At 35.6% G+C, this 20,968-nt stretch overlaps 1 protein-coding gene across 4 annotated transcripts in view; it reads left to right on the top strand.

Annotated features, from left to right (window-relative positions):
• The window catches only part of SPAG9 (sperm associated antigen 9), a 131,441-nt gene that overhangs the window by 87,123 nt on the left and 23,350 nt on the right, over positions 1-20,968 (top strand). For all 4 annotated transcript variants that reach the window (XM_012662618.1, XM_012662592.1, XM_012662609.1 and 1 more), the window contains 11 exons: positions 2,216-2,337; positions 9,326-9,383; positions 10,487-10,639; positions 11,093-11,144; positions 13,690-13,820; positions 15,476-15,532; positions 16,565-16,738; positions 17,808-17,937; positions 18,656-18,745; positions 19,013-19,180; positions 19,631-19,802. In XM_012662618.1, the coding sequence (XP_012518072.1) occupies positions 2,216-2,337; positions 9,326-9,383; positions 10,487-10,639; positions 11,093-11,144; positions 13,690-13,820; positions 15,476-15,532; positions 16,565-16,738; positions 17,808-17,937; positions 18,656-18,745; positions 19,013-19,180; positions 19,631-19,802 (1,307 nt within the window). The remainder of the gene's footprint in view (positions 1-2,215; positions 2,338-9,325; positions 9,384-10,486; positions 10,640-11,092; positions 11,145-13,689; positions 13,821-15,475; positions 15,533-16,564; positions 16,739-17,807; positions 17,938-18,655; positions 18,746-19,012; positions 19,181-19,630; positions 19,803-20,968) is intronic.

The raw sequence follows: 20,968 nt of genomic DNA, 5'->3' as shown, positions 1-20,968 counted from the left end.
TGAAAATCCATATCTCCCAGTTCTAAGAAATTCTCTTTCTCCCTATTTTTGTTTCTTCCACTCTCATTCTAGAACACCTGTTAGGTATATATTGAAAATCCTGGACTGATCCTCATAATTTCTTTTTCCCCCTCTTTTCCATCTCTTTTACTTTTGTTCTAATTTCTGACAGATTTCCTTAAACCATCATTGATTTGATTTTCCTAAGTTTTTTTCTTGGTTGATTATTTTTTATATCACCCTGCTGTTCTTTTATGGAAACAACATTTATTCTGAAAAAAATTAAGGTTTGTGTTTGTTTTTTGGTGCTGCTGCCTGCATTATCTTCTTTTGTTCTTAGTGCCTCTGTCACACATGTTCTCTTTTGTTTTGGGCTCTTTCTTTTGTAATGGAGGATTGGTGTTCTGTGGCTGTTTTCCTCATACTTAAGTAGGTAACGCTGATTCTCCAGTTTCCTGCCTGTAACATTTAAACATGGCTTCCGTTGTTCAGGGAGCTGTGCTGAGAGAAGGGAGGTCTCCCTCTCCTGGAGGATTGCACCTAGGTCTCGTCCTGCCTCTCACGCAGTCTTTTATCCCATTCTCTGGTTCGTGTTCCGCATGGCATGCTGTCTCCGAAGTTGCTAGTACTTTCAAGTCTGAGGCCTTGCAGGGATCTGGCAGCATACTGACCTCTTCCCTAAGCCCCGATGGCTTAGGTTTCAGCTTTCTCTGGTCTGTTAAATCAGTGTCTACTATTTGTCCGTCTGTTTTCCATCTTACAGAATTTTGTTCACATTTCATCTGCTGTAATTTCTTTTTCTATTCCCTTTTAGATGTATACCTTTCTAATTTCTTAACTGTCATTTTTGTTAGGTTTCAGAATTATTTATTAGGTGATAAATGACTATGTTCAGTTTACAGTGTTTAACTGGAAATCCTGTACAGAGTTTTCCTATTACTATAGCATTGAGGCACAAACATACACACTTCCCCATTCCCCTCCATGCTCCTATAAAAAAGGGCTTACAATATACAGCTTTACAGCTTTGTTTTTTTAAAAAAAAACTTTAGTGTAATGAGTTTCTTTAGTTTATAAAGTTCTATTTTAATGTTTTTAACCATAAAGTTAAAAACTTTTTTGTATCTGTAACTTATTTCATCTATTAATGATTGTGTAGGTCATTTCAGTTTTTTTGCCAGTATTAAAATGCTACTCTGACCATCCTTTACATGCATAATTGCCTTCTTGTGACAAGGTTTTTGTAGGACTTTTTTGGCATAAAATTCTTGGGTCAGTAGGTATTTGCATTTTAAACTTGAATAGATATTGTCAAATTGTCCTTAAAAAATTGTTCTTCAAAGAAAAATTAAAAAGCCATGCTAAATTATAGCAGACAACATATAACATGGTAGTTAAGATCAAAGATTCTGAGGCCGGGTGCGGTGGCTCACGCCTGTAATCCTAGCACTCTGGGAGGCGGAGGCGGGTGGATCGCTCAAGGTCAGGAGTTTGAGACCAGCCTGAGTAAGAGTGAGACCCCCGTCTCTACTAAAAAAAAAAAAAAATAGAAAGAAATTATCTGGACAACTAAAAATATATATATAGAAAAAATTAGCCAGGCATGGTGGCACATGCCTATAGTCCCAGCTACTCGGGAGGCTGAGGCAGTAGGATCGCTTGAGCCCAGGAGTTTGAGGCTGCTGTGAGCTAGGCTGACGCCATGGCACTCTAGCCCGGGCAAGAGAGTGAGACTCTGTCTCAAAAAAAAAAAGATCAAAGATTCTGAAACCAAATGGCCTAGATTTGAATCCTGCCTTTTTCACTCATTTGCTGAATGATCTTGGCAAGCATATTTCTTAACCTCTTTGGTTTCCTCATCTGTAAAATTGGGGTAACAGCAGCACCTTCTTTGTGCAGTAGATGTGATATTAAATAGGTAATCTATGGAAAGCAGTTAGACTAGCACCTAGTACAGAGCAAAGCAGCCGCCCTTATTGTGTTTGCTGGGATCTCACAACAAAAACATTCTATAATTTCTTTACCAGTTGTCTCTGTGGAGCTTATTGGGAATGCCTTAGGAAACCTTGGAGAAATCTTTTAAAATTATATTTTGTAGTAAATGTAAATTATATAGGTAGGAAATTCCTTTGTAGCTTAGTCCACTGTATTCATTTTCAACTGTCAAAAAGTCCTTCTAATTTGTTGATTTGGTTTCGTTGTTTTTGTTGCATAGCACTCCCACCAAAGGCATAGAGAACAAAGCTTTTGATCGCAATACAGAATCTCTCTTTGAAGAACTGTCTTCAGCGGGCTCAGGCCTAATTGGAGATGTGGATGAAGGAGCAGATTTACTAGGTATGGCAGCTCATCTGAAGAAGTATCATACTGTTTTAAAAATAGATTTTAAAAATTATCTAATTGAAAATTCCTTTAAAATGTCTTTAACTGCTCAGTGGTACAGGGTTACTACCCTTACAGGTAATTACTAGGAACATATTCTTTTGAGATCATGAAAGTTTTAAATGGAAGCATCTTCACATATGGATATGCCTAAAATTGAATTGCATTTAAGTTTGTGTTTTGAATTCAAATAACACAGTTTATTGAACTTCTGCAGTATTCCAAGACAGATATTATACATAGGGACACGGTGGTGTGTGTGTGTGTGTGTGTGTGTGTGTGTGTGTGTGTGTGTGTGTGTGTTTGGATTGATGGATAGTTAGTTCCTGGCTTAAATCAATTTCATTAAATTCTGTTGACCTTAATTAAAAAATTATAACACTTTATTTTTCTGAGCTTTCACAGATTATTATGTTTTAGCTCTATGGGAAATATAATCATTTTAAAGTTTGCGTTGTTGAAGAACACATGGTTTGAAAAGAATACTGCTTTTGACTCTTTTGCTATTTGGCTGGTGACCTTTGCCAAATAACTTAATCTTTCTGGACCTTAGTTTCTTCTTGTGTAAAATGAAGGACCTGGACTCTGGTTCAGGGGTCTGGCAAACTGTGCCTCCATGGGCCAAATCCACCTGACCTGTGTATGTGTAAATAAAGTTTTATTCGAACACGGCCACCCTCGTTAGTTTACTTATTGTCTGTGGCTGCTTTTGCCCAACAACAGCAGAGTTGAGTAGTTTGTGGCAGAGATCATATGGCCGCAAAGCCTAAAACAGTTACCATCTGGCCCTTTACAGGAAAAGTTTGCCAGTGCCTTCTCTAGGTGATCTCTAAAGTTCCTTTCAGCAGTAATTACATGATTCTTAGGTGAATTAGCTTTGGTATAGTTTTCTTAAAACTTAAGATCCTATAGAAATTGAAAACTATATAGAATTAAAAATTTATGCCTTTGGAATAGATACTGGGCTACAAAAATTTTACACTTATTAGTGTAATTAATTATAGCACAGCCTACACTGTTCTCAAAAGGTACTGTTTGTCAGTTCTTCCGAATATTGAGTGGAGTGACATTGCTTCCATTAATGTATGTTAAATTTATTGATTGCTAATTATGATGTTGTTAAGTATTTTTAGAAGGAAACACAAGTTGTGTCTCAAGGTCTATCTAGTAGAAGAGATTGAAACTATGTGTGTATCACTATTTCTAGTTAGACATAAAGAGATTGCCACTATTAAAGTCTAAGTAAAACTTTGGAAGAAATCGAGTGAATTACATTTCTTAAGGAGGGCTAGGAAAGATTAATTCTTAAGGAATACTCCATTTTTACATTTAAATTTACACTTTAATTTTAGTTAACATCAAATTTTACATGAAAAGTTTCTTTTAAGATTTAATTGGTTTCTCCCTGGCAAACTTGAGGGATGGGTGCAAATAATGTTAGAAGAATTTAAAAATTTATATTCAGTATAGTAAAATTCACTCTTTTTGGTATACAACTTCTTGAGTTTTGACAAATGCATAGAGTTGTGTAACCACCACCAGAATCAATATACAGCATCTCCCAAAATTCCTTTATGCTGCCTCTTTATAGTAATAAGAGTGAAGTACTGGCTGGTCCAAGTGCAGTGGTGTTCACAACTAGTTGATCACAACCAGTTGCAGATTTGTTCCTTCTCCACTCCTACTGCTTTACTTGACTAGCCTAAAGAAAAAATTTACAATTTTAAAAAAAGAATGAAACCCTTTTGAATATAATTTGTACACTATGTTGCCTCATAATCCAGTAGTGAGGAGAATTAGGAAGAGTCTTATAACCATGACTCAAACATCATAAAAGCGATCCATATAACCAAAATTATTTGTACCCTGTAATACTTTGAAATAAAGAAAGGAATTAGAAAGGGCCAAGTACGTTGGCTCATGCCTATAATCCCAGCACTTTGGAGGCTGAGGTAGGAGGATCAGTTGAGGCTAGGAGTTTGAGACCAGCCTAGACAACATAATGAGACCCCATGTCTACAAAAAAATAAATTAGCTGGGCATGTGCACCTGTAGTCCTGGCTGCTCTGGGGCTGAGGCAGGAGTATCACTTGAGCCCAGAAGTTCAAGTTTATAATGAGCTGTAATATGATCGCACCACTGCACTTTACCCTGGGTGACAGAGTGAGACCCTGTCTCTTCAGGGGAAAGAAAAAAATGTGATTTCTTAAATCAAGTATTTTCTGAAAATCAGAAAATATTAAGCATAGTAGATTAAAAGCAAAATCCTGATGCTTTAGTTTTCCACTTTGAAGACAAGAAACAGACTCTAAACTATCTTTTCCATCTTGCAGATATTGCTATATTTATCACTAGACTATTCTAGATTAGAGTATTTTATTACCTTAAGTTTAGTGACTTATATCTACATGAATACCTTTAGTCAAAGATTTTTGTTTTGTTTTGTTTTTTGGGGCTTTTTTTTTTTTGAGACAAGAGTCTTGCTCTGTCACCCAGGCTAGAGTGCAGGGTCATCAGCCTAGCTTACAGCAACCTCAAACTCCTGGGCTCAAGTGATCCTCCTACTGCCTCAGCCTCCTGAATGGCTGGGACTACAAACATGCGCCACCACACCCGGCTAATTTTTCTATTTTTAGTAGAAATGGGGTCTCACTCTTGCTCAGGCTGGTCTTGAACTCATGAGCTCAAGCGATCCTCCTGCCTCGGCCTGCTTAGGATTACAGGCGGGAGCCACTGCGCCCAACTGGTCAAAGATGTTAAATGAAGTTTTCAGGAAACATATTTGTTCCTTCGCTTCTCTTCTGTGCAATTCAGTGATAGCAATTGAGGTAATACTCATGAAATGGAATATAGTTAAGCCAACAAAATTGTTCCCCAAGATTCCTTGATTGTGCTTGGGTTGATAAATAAGTACACAGTCCATTTCTATAACTCATTCATTTTTCTAATTACCATATTATTTTAAAACCTTTCTCTTGTTGCTGGATATTACTTTCTTTTAATCATTTTACATGGATTTAGTACTTAGATTACTTTTTTCTGATTTTAATAATTTAAAAGAGATAATCCCAACATTTGTCCTTTATCTTGATTGCTGTCTCATCCCCTGACTTTCTTATTTTCAGTGACCCTTTTCTCCATTTACTTTAGTCACTCATTCCCCATGAGTGACTGAAGTCACATTCTAGAACTTAGATCATACATTCAAACATCCTACTCTTGAGATTTTCTTTCCCTTAATTATCTCATGTATTTTTAACTTCCGTGTCTCTATCGATTTCTTTCCATTATCATTTAAATATGTTTAGGTTTTCCCATTTAAAAATAAAAATACTGCCTTCCTCTAACCCTGTATCCTCACTGCCTAGCACCCATCACTCACATACCTCCCATTTCTAGTCAGGCCTTTATGCAACAATATTATTTTGTGTGTGTGTGACAACAATCTTGCTATGTTGTCCAGGTTAGTGTCAAACTCCTGGCCCCAAGTGATCCTCCTGCCTCAGCCTTTTGAGTAGCTGGGACTACAGTTATGCAACAATGTTGATGAGGTGTCTGTTATGAGTTGGGCACTGTTATAGATACTTGTGATAGATCAGTGAATAAAACAGACTTCTTTAAAGTGTGGCTACCTTAACTGGCAGGACTTTGCCAGTCCTGCTTGCTCTTCATCCTACTACAATCTGACGTTCTCCCCCATACTCACCTTGCCTGAAACAACCTTTTTGTTTGCTGTATCCAGTGGTTCCTTCTCAGTTATTTCACATGACTTCTCAATAACGTTTGTCTTTAAAATGCTCTTTGCTGGGTTTCTGTGATACTACACTTGCCTGCATCCTTTCTTACCTCTGACTCTTCCTTTCCAGTCAACTTAGCAGGATCCACAGCCTTTGTTCCTATCCTAGGCCACCTTGTTTGTTTTGGATACCATATTTGCTCTCACTGTTTCTTGGTTTTCACGGGTACTACTCCCAAGTTTTCATCTCCACCCCAGATCTTTTTCTAGAGTCCCAGACTTGTTTCTAAACTGCCTACTAGACACCCCTAAGATGATTTGTAGGACTTTACATTTGACATGCTTGAAACTCAGTTTGTCATCTTTATTGTCCTGTCCCCCAAGGCTGCTCTTGTACCAACATGTACCATCTCAGTGAATGAGTAGCCTTGCCATCCACTCATCTCTCCATCCTAGACCTCTCACTCTTCCCTCATAGCTAATCACCAAGGCGTGTTCGTTCCTTCTCCTAAATACATGTATATATCTATTTTTCTTGCCTCTGCTTAAATGATACATCTTCCAGGGATTCTGCCTTGATCCTCTAATTAAAGCTCAGTTGTCCCTGAAAGTATTCTCATGGCACTGCATTTTATTATGTTGCTCTTTATACTTGACTGTCATTTTTAATGTACCTATCTCCCTGGAAAGACAATAAGCTCAATGTGGCCAAGACAACTGTGTCTTTTGTTTTTACTGTTGCGTCTTTAGCACATAGCAACTAAGTGAATGGAGTTACTAAATAGTTCTAACAGTTTTGTTTCACGTCTAAATCTGTGATTCTTTACCTTTTGGTATTAAAAATCCTTTACAAGAGAATTTGTAAGAGAGCATTGTACCATTGGAAAAATGCACGTACAGAACTAGATAAAGTGGTACATATATTCTCAAGCAATTACCAGGTAACTCTGAAACCCATCTATGGAACTTGCTTGAGAATTGATACTAAAATCCAAATGAGACTAATACGATTTCAGGAATTGCCAGGCAGGTTTTTTTCTTGTTTTTAGTAGGTAACTTTTCCAAATATGTTAGATCTAAGTTTATGTTGGGCTTAAGTCTTGAATAGAAATGAGGCCACTTCAAATTACGTTTTTCTTATAGTTGTAATGAGTTTGTTTTTATTGGTACTTTTCAAAATGAACATTTTGGATAATCTTATTGATCAGATGTTAAATTTATTCACTAGATTTTTAGAGAACTTTTCATTGGGAATTTGTAAATTCAACATAAACTTTAGAAACTATGCTATAGGATATGTTTCTCATAGTACAGATTTCAGTTTTTTCCTGTTAGTATTTACACTTTATTGTGTTTAGTTAATGGTTTCTCTACATCTTTTCAATTTCTTTGTCTCCTCTCTCTCATTTTAAGATAAATGAGTTTTGTTCTTGCTTTCTGAAAATAACCTAATTGAGATTCTCATTCATTTTTCTCTTGGGCTGCTTACCTAGGGGAATATTCTGGTGTGTATGCTTTTGAATAATGTTACTGTTTTTTAAGCTAGGTGTTCTTGGCTGCTGTTCTCATTTAGTGCTTTCTCATCATTTTTTTCTGCTCAACTATTTTTTTTTTTTTGCCCTACGTATATTTTTAGCTTTTATGCTCATATAGATGCTTGAGAGTATATTGCAAACAGTTATTATATAAACTTTTTTCAGCCAGTCTAAACTCTATTTCTTCTGTCTCTATAACTTTATTAAAAAGTCAACATTAGTGTTTAAAGCAAATATTTTGCTAGAAATCATTTTGGAGTTGGAATTTGGAAACTTTTTTAGTTCAGTTTTATTTGTTTATTTTTTTAGTTTGTGGAGAATACACAGATGATTAAATAAGCTACTACTTCTGATGTTTAATTCTTCCTGGTAGATGTCCCCTGGTCTTTGAGAATATTTGAGAAAATTATAATACAAAACATAAGTACATATGTGAACACTAAATAAAGTTTTAGCATTCTTGGGTTGGTTTTGTTTGCTTTAAATAATTTTTAAATCAATTAGAATATTGCGTTTTTTTAAATAGAGGGGCATGTTAACTCTTTTGCCTTATGTAGTTTTCTTTAGAAATATTTCCTTCCTGTTTACCTGGGTTATGAATATTACTTATCCCATTGTATGTGATTTTCCAACATTAGCTCACAATTTCTTGGGATGAGGGAGCGGTGTGATTTTTTGTTTTGTTTTGCTTTGTTTTTTTTGTTTTCTGAGTGATATTCCCTAGTGTGTTATTTCATTTCTTTAGTTTTTTATGAGAAGCAAATTAAATAGCTTTCTTCTCTCTAGGGACAATTCCATTAGATCTTGCATTGAATGCTCTCTATGCCTATCTTACAGTACTCATTAAAATATTAAACACAGCTCTATAAAGTGACAACTGAATATTATCATTTCATAATTGACACTTTGAAGGAAAGTTTGTATTGATTTTGGGTTTTCAGTCAATTATTTAATTTTGTTGTGAGAAAGCATTGGTGAAGCATTTTTTAGGTATATTAGAGAGCATCCTTACAAATGAAGGAAATCATCTTTGTTTCTGTCTTTTGCACATCATTATGCATTAAATCATAACATTGTGATTCCAGATGTTTTTCATATCATGCATAAAACTTTATAGATTAATAATCTGTTTTCATGCTGTTTCTTACATAAAACATTTCTTGTTCTTTGTTTTTGCTTTACATGGAATGCATGGGCTTTAAGACCATAATTTCTTTGGTAAGGTTTCATCTGCCTTGGGGTTCTGTCTTTCTCTGGCCTTGTTTCTGCCTGTTCTCTATGAATAAGATCTAAGTTTTAGGCAAAAGCCTACAATATCAACTGTGATTTGGGAACAATTCCTAATCCATATTAATGCTGTTCTTTTTTTTCCCTAAGTTATGCTAGAATATTGTTAGAATATTTATTATCTATGAGAAATAAAAATATAGACTAACAGATATGAATAATTAGCCAACAAAGTCTTTAGCTTAGTTTTATGATGCATAATTATTTATAATTTTATAATCCATACAAGTAGATATGTCAGATGAAATTATAGACAAAATAAGATTACTAAAGGACAGATAAAAGTTTCTAAAATAAAATGTGTGACTATAGCTTATTATATTATAAATATATCTAATTTTTGATAAATTTGTTTTCAAAGTCTTTATCCTTTTTCTTTTGATAGGAATGGGTCGTGAAGTTGAGAATCTTATATTAGAAAATACACAACTGTTGGAAACCAAGTAAGTTGTATACGAAATTTTAAAAAGGAACAAAAGATATAGAATTTTCTTCTTGTCCAAGTCAACGGCAGTTCATCAATTTAACGCCGCACTCAGGCAGTCTTCATCCCCCATCTTTCTTCCCTTTTCTGCATGTGTTTACACATACACACTCACCTACACAAATAGGTAATGGGCCCTACAATGCCCTGATACAGGTATGTTTCATTGCTCTGTTTTTTGCAGACACGCAGATCTTCACCTTATTTCTACTCCACAGGTATTCATGCCTTTCTCTTAATCTTCTGGATGTGTCCTACACTTACTTTGCTCCCTCCCCTGAGATGTGTCTATTTTCTTACCTCTTTTCCTGGGTTTTCTTTTATTTCTGCACAAATGTTTTGATCTGTACCTGGCCCACCTCTTCAGAGCTGTCCCCCATAGCTACAAGCTCTTGGGTACAATCTGGGGAATCTTAGGCCCTCAAGCACATTTAGTGGGACAGGTCCTCAGTAATGTGGAAAAGTGACTATGTCCCTTTGCAAGTTTGCCGCGTCACAGCAACTTTGGAACATTTGTGTACATCCAAGACAGGATGTAGCTGTAACAAGGTCCTATGCCCACTGTACCCAGAGGAACTGGATCTTAGATTTTTTTCCTTCACTGTAGACTGCTTAGACTTTCCAATTTAGGCTGTTTTCTCACTAATTATTAAAGGTAACATCAAGGAATAACTTTATTGATTGGGTAATATCTTTTCAGAACTTATTAACAATAGTAGCCTTATGAATGCTATTTTTTTTCTATTTTTCACTCCTGAGATAATGAATGCTATTTTTTAAGGGTAATCTTACTTAATTCTGACTTTTTATTAATTGTCTTGCTTTATCTGTCTTGCTTTATCCATTTATTCTTTGTTTGGTAAGTGGGAAGAGTAATAACTTAGACCTTAGTTGCTTTATGTTGTTTTGCCTTTATCTATGAGCAATATCAGATAGAATGTCTTGAAGTATTCAGTTACTCAGCTTTATGATTGTACAGTTACTTTAGTCCCCAAAGGAGTAAGTCGAAAGATGAAAAGAATATTTATTTGTAATGACACACTTGAAATATGTGTTTCTTAGAAATGCTTTGAATGTAGTGAAGAATGATCTGATAGCAAAAGTGGATGAACTGACCTGTGAGAAGGACGTGCTGCAAGGGGAGCTGGAGGCCGTGAAACAAGCCAAACTGAAGCTGGAGGAAAAGAACAGGGAATTGGAGGAAGAGCTTAGGAAGTAAGTGTTGGCTATGTTGTTCTACACCAAACTCTTCGTCAGTCGTACCACAGAGGGTTACAGCTGTAACTCTGAGACAGACGCCTTCAGCCCACCGAGCCTGGAAGTGCCCTGGCTGGTTGCCTCTGCTGTGAGCAGGCCCCTCCGGTTACTAGCCTGCCATCTTTCATGACTGTCATGATGTGAAAAGAGAGAACTGTTCAAACGTCTTTGTTTTGATAATAAGGAAATTAAACACATTGATTATTTTCCTTCACTCAGCTTTCTATAATACCTGTTTTTTTCTGAAAACAGTGCTATGATAACATTCCACTAAATGAAGGCAGCTAAATACCCTGTTTGGAAAAAGAAAAATAATCCTTTAGTCGTAGTTAAAATTGTTGACCTACTCTTTCATTTTTTTTGAAAAGAGGAACTCAATCCAAATAACATGTTTTGTTTTTTCCCCACTAGAGCTCGTGCAGAAGCTGAAGATGCAAGGCAAAAAGCAAAAGATGATGATGATGTAGGTTTACAATTTTGGACTTTCTTTCTTACTTTACCACATTTTGATATTTTGGGAAAATCTTGCTACATAAGCTTTGGATATAGCATTATAAAGATTTTAAAAAGTCAGAAGACTTGTTTACGGTCATGAATGGAATAGCTCATGCTTCTACATGGTATCCACAAGCTTACTTTCTAGCTATATGGGACGTGCTCATTTCCCTGTGTCTCTGTGCTCTGACCTGTGTTTTGCATGTTCAAGTTCAAGGACCAACTGGGATATTTGTTTTTTTTTTTCCATTGGTATTGTTTTGTTTAAAATTTTGATTTAGAAATGTGAAAGCTTAATAATAAAAATTGTTTAATAGTATTAAACATAAAAAGTTGAAGTCTAAAACTTTAGTACTAGCCAATTAGCCAACTTTAGTACTAGACAATTATTATTGTCAATATACATAAATACTAAAGAAATACAAAAGAATAAATACGAACTTCTTGTCAGTATTATTAGCATACTGTCAATTCTGTTGATAGCTAGATTATCATTTTTATATCAGGTGTTTTCAGGTCAAAGGTCAAGCTTGAGGTTTTTTTTTTTTAATGGGTGTTTTAAATATATTTGATACATACAAAAATATATGTAACATATGTGAGTTATAGACCATAATAAGTTAACATTATGAACCTACCATCCAATCTAAGAACTAGAAAATCACCATTGAAACTACTCTGTGCTCCTCCCCTCCAGAAGAAACCACTGTCCTATATTTATCATTTGCTTAACTTTAAAAAAAAAATAGTTTTATTATATCACATATATGTATCTTTATAAAATATGGCTTAGTTTTCATTGTTTTTTGTGTTTTGTACTATAGGCGTATTTAGTCTTGGAGACTTCTTTTACTCAGTTGTATGTTTTTGAGACTCACTTATGTTGTATATAGTGCTATAGTTCATTCATGGTCACTGCTTTATGATACCCCATTCTATAAATATTCTGTCATTTATGTATCTTTTTTCCTGTTAATGTATTAGTATATTTAGTCTTTAGCTTTTTTTTTTTTGAGACAGAGTTTCACTCTGTTGCCCTGGCTAAAGTGAGTGCCGTGGCGTCAGCCTAGCTCACAGCAACCTCAAACTCCTGGGCTCAAGCGATCCTACTGCCTCAGCCTCCCGAGTCGCTGGGACCACAGGCATGTGCCACCGTGCCCGGCTAATTTTTTTTTTCTGTATATTTTTAGTTATCCAGATCATTTCTTTCTATTTTTAGTAGAGACGGGGTCTCGCTCTTGCTCAGGCTGGTCTCGAACTCCTGAGCTCAAACAGTCCGCCTGCCTCGGCCTCCCAGAGTGCTAGGATTACAGGCGTGAGCCCGGCCTAGTCTTTAGCTTTTTACTGTCACAATGCTGTTGTTACAAACATTATAGTACAAGTGTCCAGATGTATAGAAGCAATGGTTTTCCTAGAGTATATACCTAGCAGTGGGATTGCTGTGTTGCAAATTGAAGATCCTTTATCATTTTATTTAAAGGAGAGGCCAAGTTCTGTGGCAGGAAAACAAAGGAGGAAAATTGCTGAAGGCTAAGCTTAGCCTCTTTTTACTATCCTAACCCCTTCAGCTTTGATCCCAAATGTACATATTCCATTTAGGAAAACAAAAGCTCTACAGTTAGACCCACCTTCTTTCCCAGAAAAGACTTCAGAAATCAGCATCAGAAGAAAGTAGACTTACTCACATCCTTTATTCTAAGAATAATTCTGGTTAATATAGTTGTCTCTATCTTGTTGTATTTCTGTTGGTGTTTTATTGACTTGGATAGTTGGGTACCTTGGTAACTAGGCAATAAGTTTACCCTTTATGCTGGCCTTGGGTGTGTATATGGATTGCTAGTTTGAGATAAATGAACCTCTTTTGGAACCTAACTTGTAACTATTTTCTGAATGACAGTTGTTACAGAACATGAATTTAAAATAATGTTAGGGCAATATTTCCAGGGGGAACTTATAAGAACATATTAAATCTACATAGATAACAGTTAAATTTTTTGGTTTTATTTGAAATTTGTATGCTTTATTCTTTGTAATTCCTTTATAATATGTTCAAATATCTGTGTTTACATTCAGAAATTAAATGGCCTACCTTTTATCTTTTCAGTCATAAGTGATTATTTAAATCTCTTTGTCGATTCTATTTTTATAAGGCTACTTTTCTTTTCTTTTCTTCTTATTTGTAGTAGCTTTGTATTTTAATTTTTTAATTTCAAAATGTTAAGGGGGATACAAATGTTTTTGTTACATGGGTAGCTTTTGTAATGCTTAAGTAAGGGCTATTAGTGTGCCCATAACCCAAGTAGTGTTCATTGTACCTGTTAGGTAGGTTTTTACCCCTCCCCTTCTCCCCATCCCCACTTCTTGATTTCCTATAGGGCCGTTTTTCTTTAAGTGATTTATTAGATTAGTAACTGAGGAATATTTAAAAGCCTAAAGATTTTGCTTAAGTCTGAGATTAACACCAAAACATATACAGGCTCCCAGAGTGATCTGTCATCTTCTCATCATTATAGAGTGATATTCCCACAGCCCAGAGGAAGCGGTTTACTAGAGTAGAAATGGCCCGTGTTCTCATGGAGAGAAACCAGTATAAAGAGAGATTGATGGAGCTTCAAGAAGCTGTTCGATGGACAGAGATGATTCGGTATGAGTTCTAGAGTGTTGTCCTACTATTGGTTTGTAGGTTTGAATATTACTTCACTCAGGACCAGAGTCGTGCCTTGGGGGTCCAAGCCCCTTTCTCTGTTTACTAGGAGACACTTTCTAAAGTAACAGCTGGAATTAGTAACTGTATGATCAAAGTAGGTGCCTTTTAGACCAGTAAGGGATCTTGGAGGACGTTCCCACAGTCTCCAAAAGGCAATTATTATTTAGGAATGATGGTCATTTTTCAAAAAAATAGAAATTGATTCTTCCTTTGCAGTGATGTCAGGAAAAAAAATCAAGATTTTATATGCAACACAGGAAAATAAATTATTTTTACCCCGTGTCTTCCTGTGAAATACTATTGCTTGAATTTTTTCCCCCATTTTCAAACTATTCATTGCAAAGTATACCTTCCATTGACCTCTTTCAGTCAATTGGATCTTAAATCTCACCTAATGCTGCCATCTAGTGGTCATATTTTTAGTAACAGTATTCCTTACTTCAATTTAGAAAGAGATTCATGAAAAGTTTATAAATTAGTTGCCCCGTAATTTACCCATATTTTTGAGTTTGGATTGTCACATCAGATTTACCAATAGCAATATACATTGTTTTTAAGTTTATAAGCATATTTTCTGACCTCCAACTTTTACTTTCTTAAGATTACATTATTTATTAGTTTATGGATCCTTTACCAGTGCCATACTAGAACGAAGTATTTTGTGTAACACATTTTGCAATTTTCTATAGTTGTAATTGTTTATAGCTGCTGAGAAGGAAGGAGATCAGATTGGATAAGGAAACTAATAAACTAAGAAGTATGTTTTTAAATGCATTATTTAATGGATATTAAATAAACAATGAATAAATATTTTAAAAACTGAAAGCATATAGGCGGACTCCACTTTTCATTGCTATTTTTAACTCTTAGCAGCCAAGTGGTAATCAACAAGTGAAATAGTACCTTACTTTTAACTTGTTCATTGAATTAAAAGATGTTTTAAATTTAGTTCTTAAAAAAAAAGTGAAAAGGGAGCTCTGAGCATGATGTAGAATTCTTACCACCTTATTAAATCAGTTTGGAATGTCTTATTATCTGAAATTTCGTTGAATTATCTGTCACTCCAGTTTATCCTCTTCCCTTCCCTGGCCATCTTTTCAGTGATAGAGACGTTTTAGTCCTGTGAAAAATGACCCATCAGAATGGTAAGGTTACAGGCTATTTTGTGGGAGCTGAGAGTACAAATGCTATGACTTTTAGATAAAGACAGGGATTTATAAGGCAATATTTTGATAAACAGAAGAGTTAGAGGATATCTTTTTAATAAACATGTTTAAATATTATTCAGGCACAGTGGCTATCTGTCTAGCACAGATAACAACCTTCAATCATTAGACTGCGATGGTATTTTATGTATCTTAGTAGTATTAGCTTTAGCAGATTGACTGACACATGGTAAGTCAAAGTAATTATAGTATACTGAATTGAATTGTTGACTCTCTTCTGTGTATCCCATGAACTTCTTGGGTCCCTTGTTCTTCAGGTAGAAAGCTAGAACACCTCACTGATAACACATTTCTTTCTTTCTTTTGTTCTTTTTCTTTTCGTTTTCTTTTCTTTCTTTTTCTTTTTCTTTTTTTTTTTTGATGTAGGGCATCACGAGAAAATCCAGCCATGCAGGAAAAAAAAAGGTCAAGCATTTGGCAGTTGTAAGTATCAAAAAACAAACAAACAAGACATTAAACAGCACTTTGGGATAAGAAGATTACAGTCATAATTTATTTTCATGAATGATTATTATGTCCATTTTTCTTTAATTTTTTTAAATATTGGGGGTAAATAGCTAAACTGAATTTTTTCTTTTTGATATGTAGTGTGCCAACTCGGTAAGGCTGTTCTTGAGGAGAAAAGATAAGCTATCGTAAGCTGCATCATGTTGGTTATGCATTTGGTGCACTCCTCTGCCAAATTTAAATAAAATAATGGGGGAGTTATTTATAGAGTTGTTAATTACCTGAATCCCCATTAAATAAGTTACTGTTTCACTGAGTGTGTGATTGTAAGGAACTTCACAAAGTGAAGATAAGAAATTTAGTGTTGTAGAGTCTCAGTAGTATTTGTACATGTTGGACTTAAATTATGTTTGTGCCAGAAATACTATGTGTTTACTATGGTTAAAACTTACCTCCCCCCCTTTTTGGTGAATCTGCTGATTAATAGGAGTGGAAATTTTTTAAAAAGTGGACATGAAAGTAGTTATTTAAATTGAGCTTTATCAGAAAATGTATGAGATGTGTGTTAATATCTGTTCTAGTACTTTATTATAATAGACTATTTCTAGAACTGGCATACTAAGCTTCTATTCAAATCATACAGCTATAACTTTGTTGTTTAACAACCATCTTTATATTGCACCAAGTAGGAGCTAGCTAAAGGAACCCTTTTATTTATTCAGTAGAAGTTCCCTGTACTCAAGAGCTTCTTCCTTTCATTGCAGAAATTGCTAATTAGAGAACTAGCGCCTGCCATTCTAAGCAATAGTTTCTCGTCCCTGAATGTCTGAGTTTGGCTGTGAGTTATTGTTAAGCCTGTAGCATGCAACTACAAAAACTGTTTTTGCCAGTTTCTAACTCATTGCCTTGTAAAAGTGCTTTGGAATTTTTTTGAGCATAAAAGTTTGTGGAAAATCATGGATTGTTCTTCACAGTACATGTCACACACACACACTTTTTTCTGTTTAGCTTCAGTCGACTTTTCAGCTCCTCAAGTAATACGACTAAGAAGCCTGAACCACCTGTTAATCTGAAGTACAATGCACCCACCTCTCATGTTACTCCTTCTGTCAAGAAAAGGAGCAGCACCTTATCTCAGCTCCCGGGGGATAAGTCCAAAGCCTTTGATTTCCTTAGTGAAGAGTAAGTATTTTCCAGACTAATGGTTATGCCCTAAATAAGTCTATGGTTCAAAATACTCTTGCCCCTTATCACATCAGCTATATGGATTCAGATCTATTAAAAAAAAGGAAACTATTTCTGTAACTTGGCTACCTTTAAGTAAATTTCTTATCATCAGGATTTTTTACAAAAATTGCATTTCAGTTTTCATAAAGAAAAGGAATTTTTTTAAATGCCTCATTTTTGCTGATATGACAGCATTGATAAATATTGATGGAAACATTAAAGGCTTATCTGAGCCTTTATCCTAAAAGTTTGAACATTTTCTGTGGTGTCAAAAGGACTTGGTTTTATCCTAAGGCTGCTACTCATTATGTACGTATTCTTCGGCAAATCAACCTCTCAGAGCCCCAGTTTCTCTACTTGTGAAATGAGTCTGATAATTTATCTCAAAGATATTAGGATTAAATTATACAGTATCTATAAAGTATCTGACGTATAGGTAGATTTGTTAACTGCAGCATACATGGCAAGTCACCTCATGAAAATTTAAATGGCCAAAAGAAAGGCAAATTATTTTCAGAATCATTTTCATAATATTTTATTGCATAGCTCCAAAGCTAACCAAATCATTTTTTGTTTTTGTCTTCTGAAACAAGTTAGTGGGATCTAAAATTTGACCAACATTATATTCCTAAGCAGATACTGATTTATTGATCTTTTAGTCACTTCTGGTGCTTTGGCATTAGAAAATTCTCTGTAAATATTTCTTGAATGAATAAAAAAAGGAGGAGCCAAAAATACTTAAGAATTTTTCCCTTTCATGTGGCCAGCATCTAAAACCTAATAGGAATTTGGTGGCTGATGATTCAATTGAACATAACAGCCTGCTTGCTAACCTGTTAAAGCTCAGGCACTGCACATACTTAAAAAGACCAGCTTTAGTGTAACACTTTTTAAAGCTATTTTGATGTGAATAAATTAATTTGAAAACATGTAATTTTTTGTTGTGTTTGCTATTATGCCGAGAGAGGGGAGATAAAGCTGTTATATTCACTTAACTTGAAAAGGAAATCTTTTTTCTTTTTAGAACTGAAGCCAGTTTAGCCTCACGCAGAGAACAAAAGAGAGAGCAGTATCGTCAGGTAAAGGCACATGTTCAGAAGGAAGATGGTAGAGTACAGGCTTTTGGCTGGAGTCTGCCTCAGAAGTACAAACAGGTAACGTGAACATGTTAAGAGCATCTGTGGGAAATAACAGGGTGAGGGGAGTGTCTTGGGTGTGAAGGAGTTGCAGTACACACCCCAGCGCTGCTCATCTCAAGCTGCATGGACTTGGCACGTGTCTAGAGAAGTACAGAGGGCAGTGGTTTTCAGGCTGTTTTCCAGCAACATAGAGCTCACATGAAATGCCTCTCTCTGAGTCTGTGAGGAGGAGAGGGGTCAACAGGGTGGTCAAGTACATGGAATTTGAGGGACCCGGCTTCGCTTTAACCAGAGCAGCTCTGTTTTAATATTTGAAGATTTCATTTTTTAAAAAAAAGCATCATTGTTTAAAAGTGTTTAAAAACCATTGGCATGGTTGGAGCCTTTCAAATTGTTCACTTAAAACTTAGTTCAGATCTTCAGGAACTTTACGTATCTACTCCATATGCCCTACCCCTCAAAAACTCACACATCTGCGTACAAACACATGTGTGCACATGCACGTGAATTAGTACCTCTCTTCTGACCTCCCATAGTATCCTGTTTATTTTATCTAATTGCTACTTGATTTTTCTGTTTATTTTTTCAAATAAGAATGACAAAATCAACTTAAAGTTGATTTCAGGGAGTAAATCTGTAATAGCAGTGCTTGCCCGTGTCTCAGTGGTTCTGTAAGAAGTCCACTTTTAATGAGGTTTACAAGTGTGTCTTTTGCTTTCCCCCCCACCATTAGGTAACCAATGGTCAAGGCGAAAATAAGATGAAAAATTTACCTGTGCCTGTCTATCTCAGACCTCTAGATGAAAAAGATACATCAATGAAGGTAAGTTCATTGTAAAGTTAAAGGAGATATTTCTTAAACTCTGGATAAATTTTTTTTTCCTAAAACCAGAAAAAATTTAAATACTACTTCTATTTTTCATTTTATAGTTTTAGACTATGTTAAATACCTATGTATACAACCATTAGTTATTTTAAGAAAAAGTGAAAATGACTAGAATTTTAGGAAAAGTAAGAAAACGTGAAAAGAAAAGTGTTTTCTTCACATTTCTAGATTTAATACTCTTTTCTTTTTCCCCCACCTGAGAAGCTGTGGTGTGCTGTTGGAGTCAATTTATCTGGTGGGAAGACCAGAGACGGTGGCTCTGTTGTTGGAGCAAGTGTATTTTACAAGGATGTTGCTGCTTTGGATACAGAAGGCAGTAAACAGCGAAGTGCATCTCAGAGTAGCTTAGATAAGTTAGATCAGGAACTTAAGGTAAGCGTACATTGACATTTGACCTGGTTTATGAGACCATTAGTTTAGCTCTTTGGTCTAGAATTTACTTCTGGTCCAACTTCTAATTGGGATTACTGTGCCTTTGCTTACTGTCCCCCACCACACTTGTAAGTCAGTTTTATTGAGGTATAATTTACATACAATAAAGTGTACACTTGAAATGGGTACAGGTCAGAGTTTTGACAAATGTGTACACCTGTGTAATCACTACCGCAATCACAGTGATAGACCATTTTTTATCACTGATCTGCTCGAACTGCCAGGTTTTTAATCTACTAATTAATATTGATAGTTTTATTTTTATCCTTCCAAATAATCTGGAAATAAATTTTGAAATAGTATTGCCCTTTACTGTAACAGCACAGCCGTATGAATATTTGTACACACATATCATTTTAAACATTCATTTTCCTTACTTTGTCTACTCAGGAACAGCAGAAGGAGTTAAAAAATCAAGAAGAATTATCCAGTCTAGTCTGGATCTGTACCAGTACTCATTCAGCTACAAAAGTTATCATCATTGATGCTATTCAACCAGGCAACATCCTCGACAGTTTCTCTGTTTGCAACTCTCATATTCTGTGCATTGCAAGTGTACCAGGTAAGAGTGAGGCATGCTCTCTCTGGCCCTTCCTTCCCTTCCCTCCATGCACACCTCCTTCCCAACAGGAACTGATTTGGCTGCTGGAGATGTAGTTATGCACCTTGTTGTCATGAAGTTTATGTTCTAGTTGAGGAAGATTGGAAATAAACTGGAACCATTGAAAAATAAGATATTTTCAGACAGTGAAAAATGCCATGAAGAAAATAAAACAATGGTAACGTGAGAAGGTAACTGAGAGGCAGGGGCAAGGGGCTGTTTAGATTGATTGATAAGGGAAGGTCTTCTAAAGTTCTGGATTCAACATATGATATTAAAACATTAATTTAAAAATTATAGAGGTTTGTGATACAGCCATACAATGGAATGTTACTCAACCATAAAAAAGATTGAAGGTTTTTTTTTTTTTTTTTTTGAGACAGAGTCTCACTCTTTTGCCCAGGCTAGAGTGAGTGCCGTGGTGTCAGCCTAGCTCACAGCAACCTCAAACTCCTGGGCTCAAGCAATCCTTCTGCCTCAACCTCCCGAGTAGCTGGGACTACAGGCATGCGCCACCATGCCCGGCTAATTTTTTCTATATATTTTTAGTTGTCCAATTAATTTCTTTCTATTTTTAGTAGAGACGGGGTCTCGCTCTTGCTCAGGCTGGTTTCGAACTCCTGAGCTCAAACAATCCTCCCGCCTCGGCCTCCCAGAGTGCTAGGATTACAGGCGTGAGCCACTGCGCTCGGCCAAGGTTTTTTTTTTTTTATATTTTATTTTTTATTGCAGTAAGAACACTTAATATGAGGTCTACCCTCTAAATTTTTAAGTGAGCAAACATTGTTGAGCACAGGTACAATGTTGTACAGCAGATTTCTAGCTTATTCATTTTGCTAGGATTACAGGCGTGAGCCACTGCACTCGGCCAAGGTTTTTTTTTTTTTATATTTTATTTTTTATTGCAGTAAGAACACTTAATATGAGGTCTACCCTCTTAACAAATTTTTACGTGGACAATACATTATTGTTTACTATAGGGAGATGTTCTGGTACATGCTATAACATGGATGAGCCCTGGGAACATTGTGCTAAAGGAAATAAGCCAGACACAAATGGATAAATATTGTGTGATTCACTTATATGCAATACCTAGAGTAGGAAAATTCATAGAGACAGCAATAGAT

Source organism: Propithecus coquereli, unplaced genomic scaffold (assembly GCF_000956105.1).
Source record: "Propithecus coquereli isolate 6110/MARCELLA unplaced genomic scaffold, Pcoq_1.0 Scaffold119, whole genome shotgun sequence".
Classification (NCBI taxonomy): Eukaryota; Metazoa; Chordata; class Mammalia; order Primates; family Indriidae; genus Propithecus; species Propithecus coquereli.
Note: the sequence above shows the minus strand (reverse complement) of the source record. Positions and strands in the feature narration are given on the sequence as shown.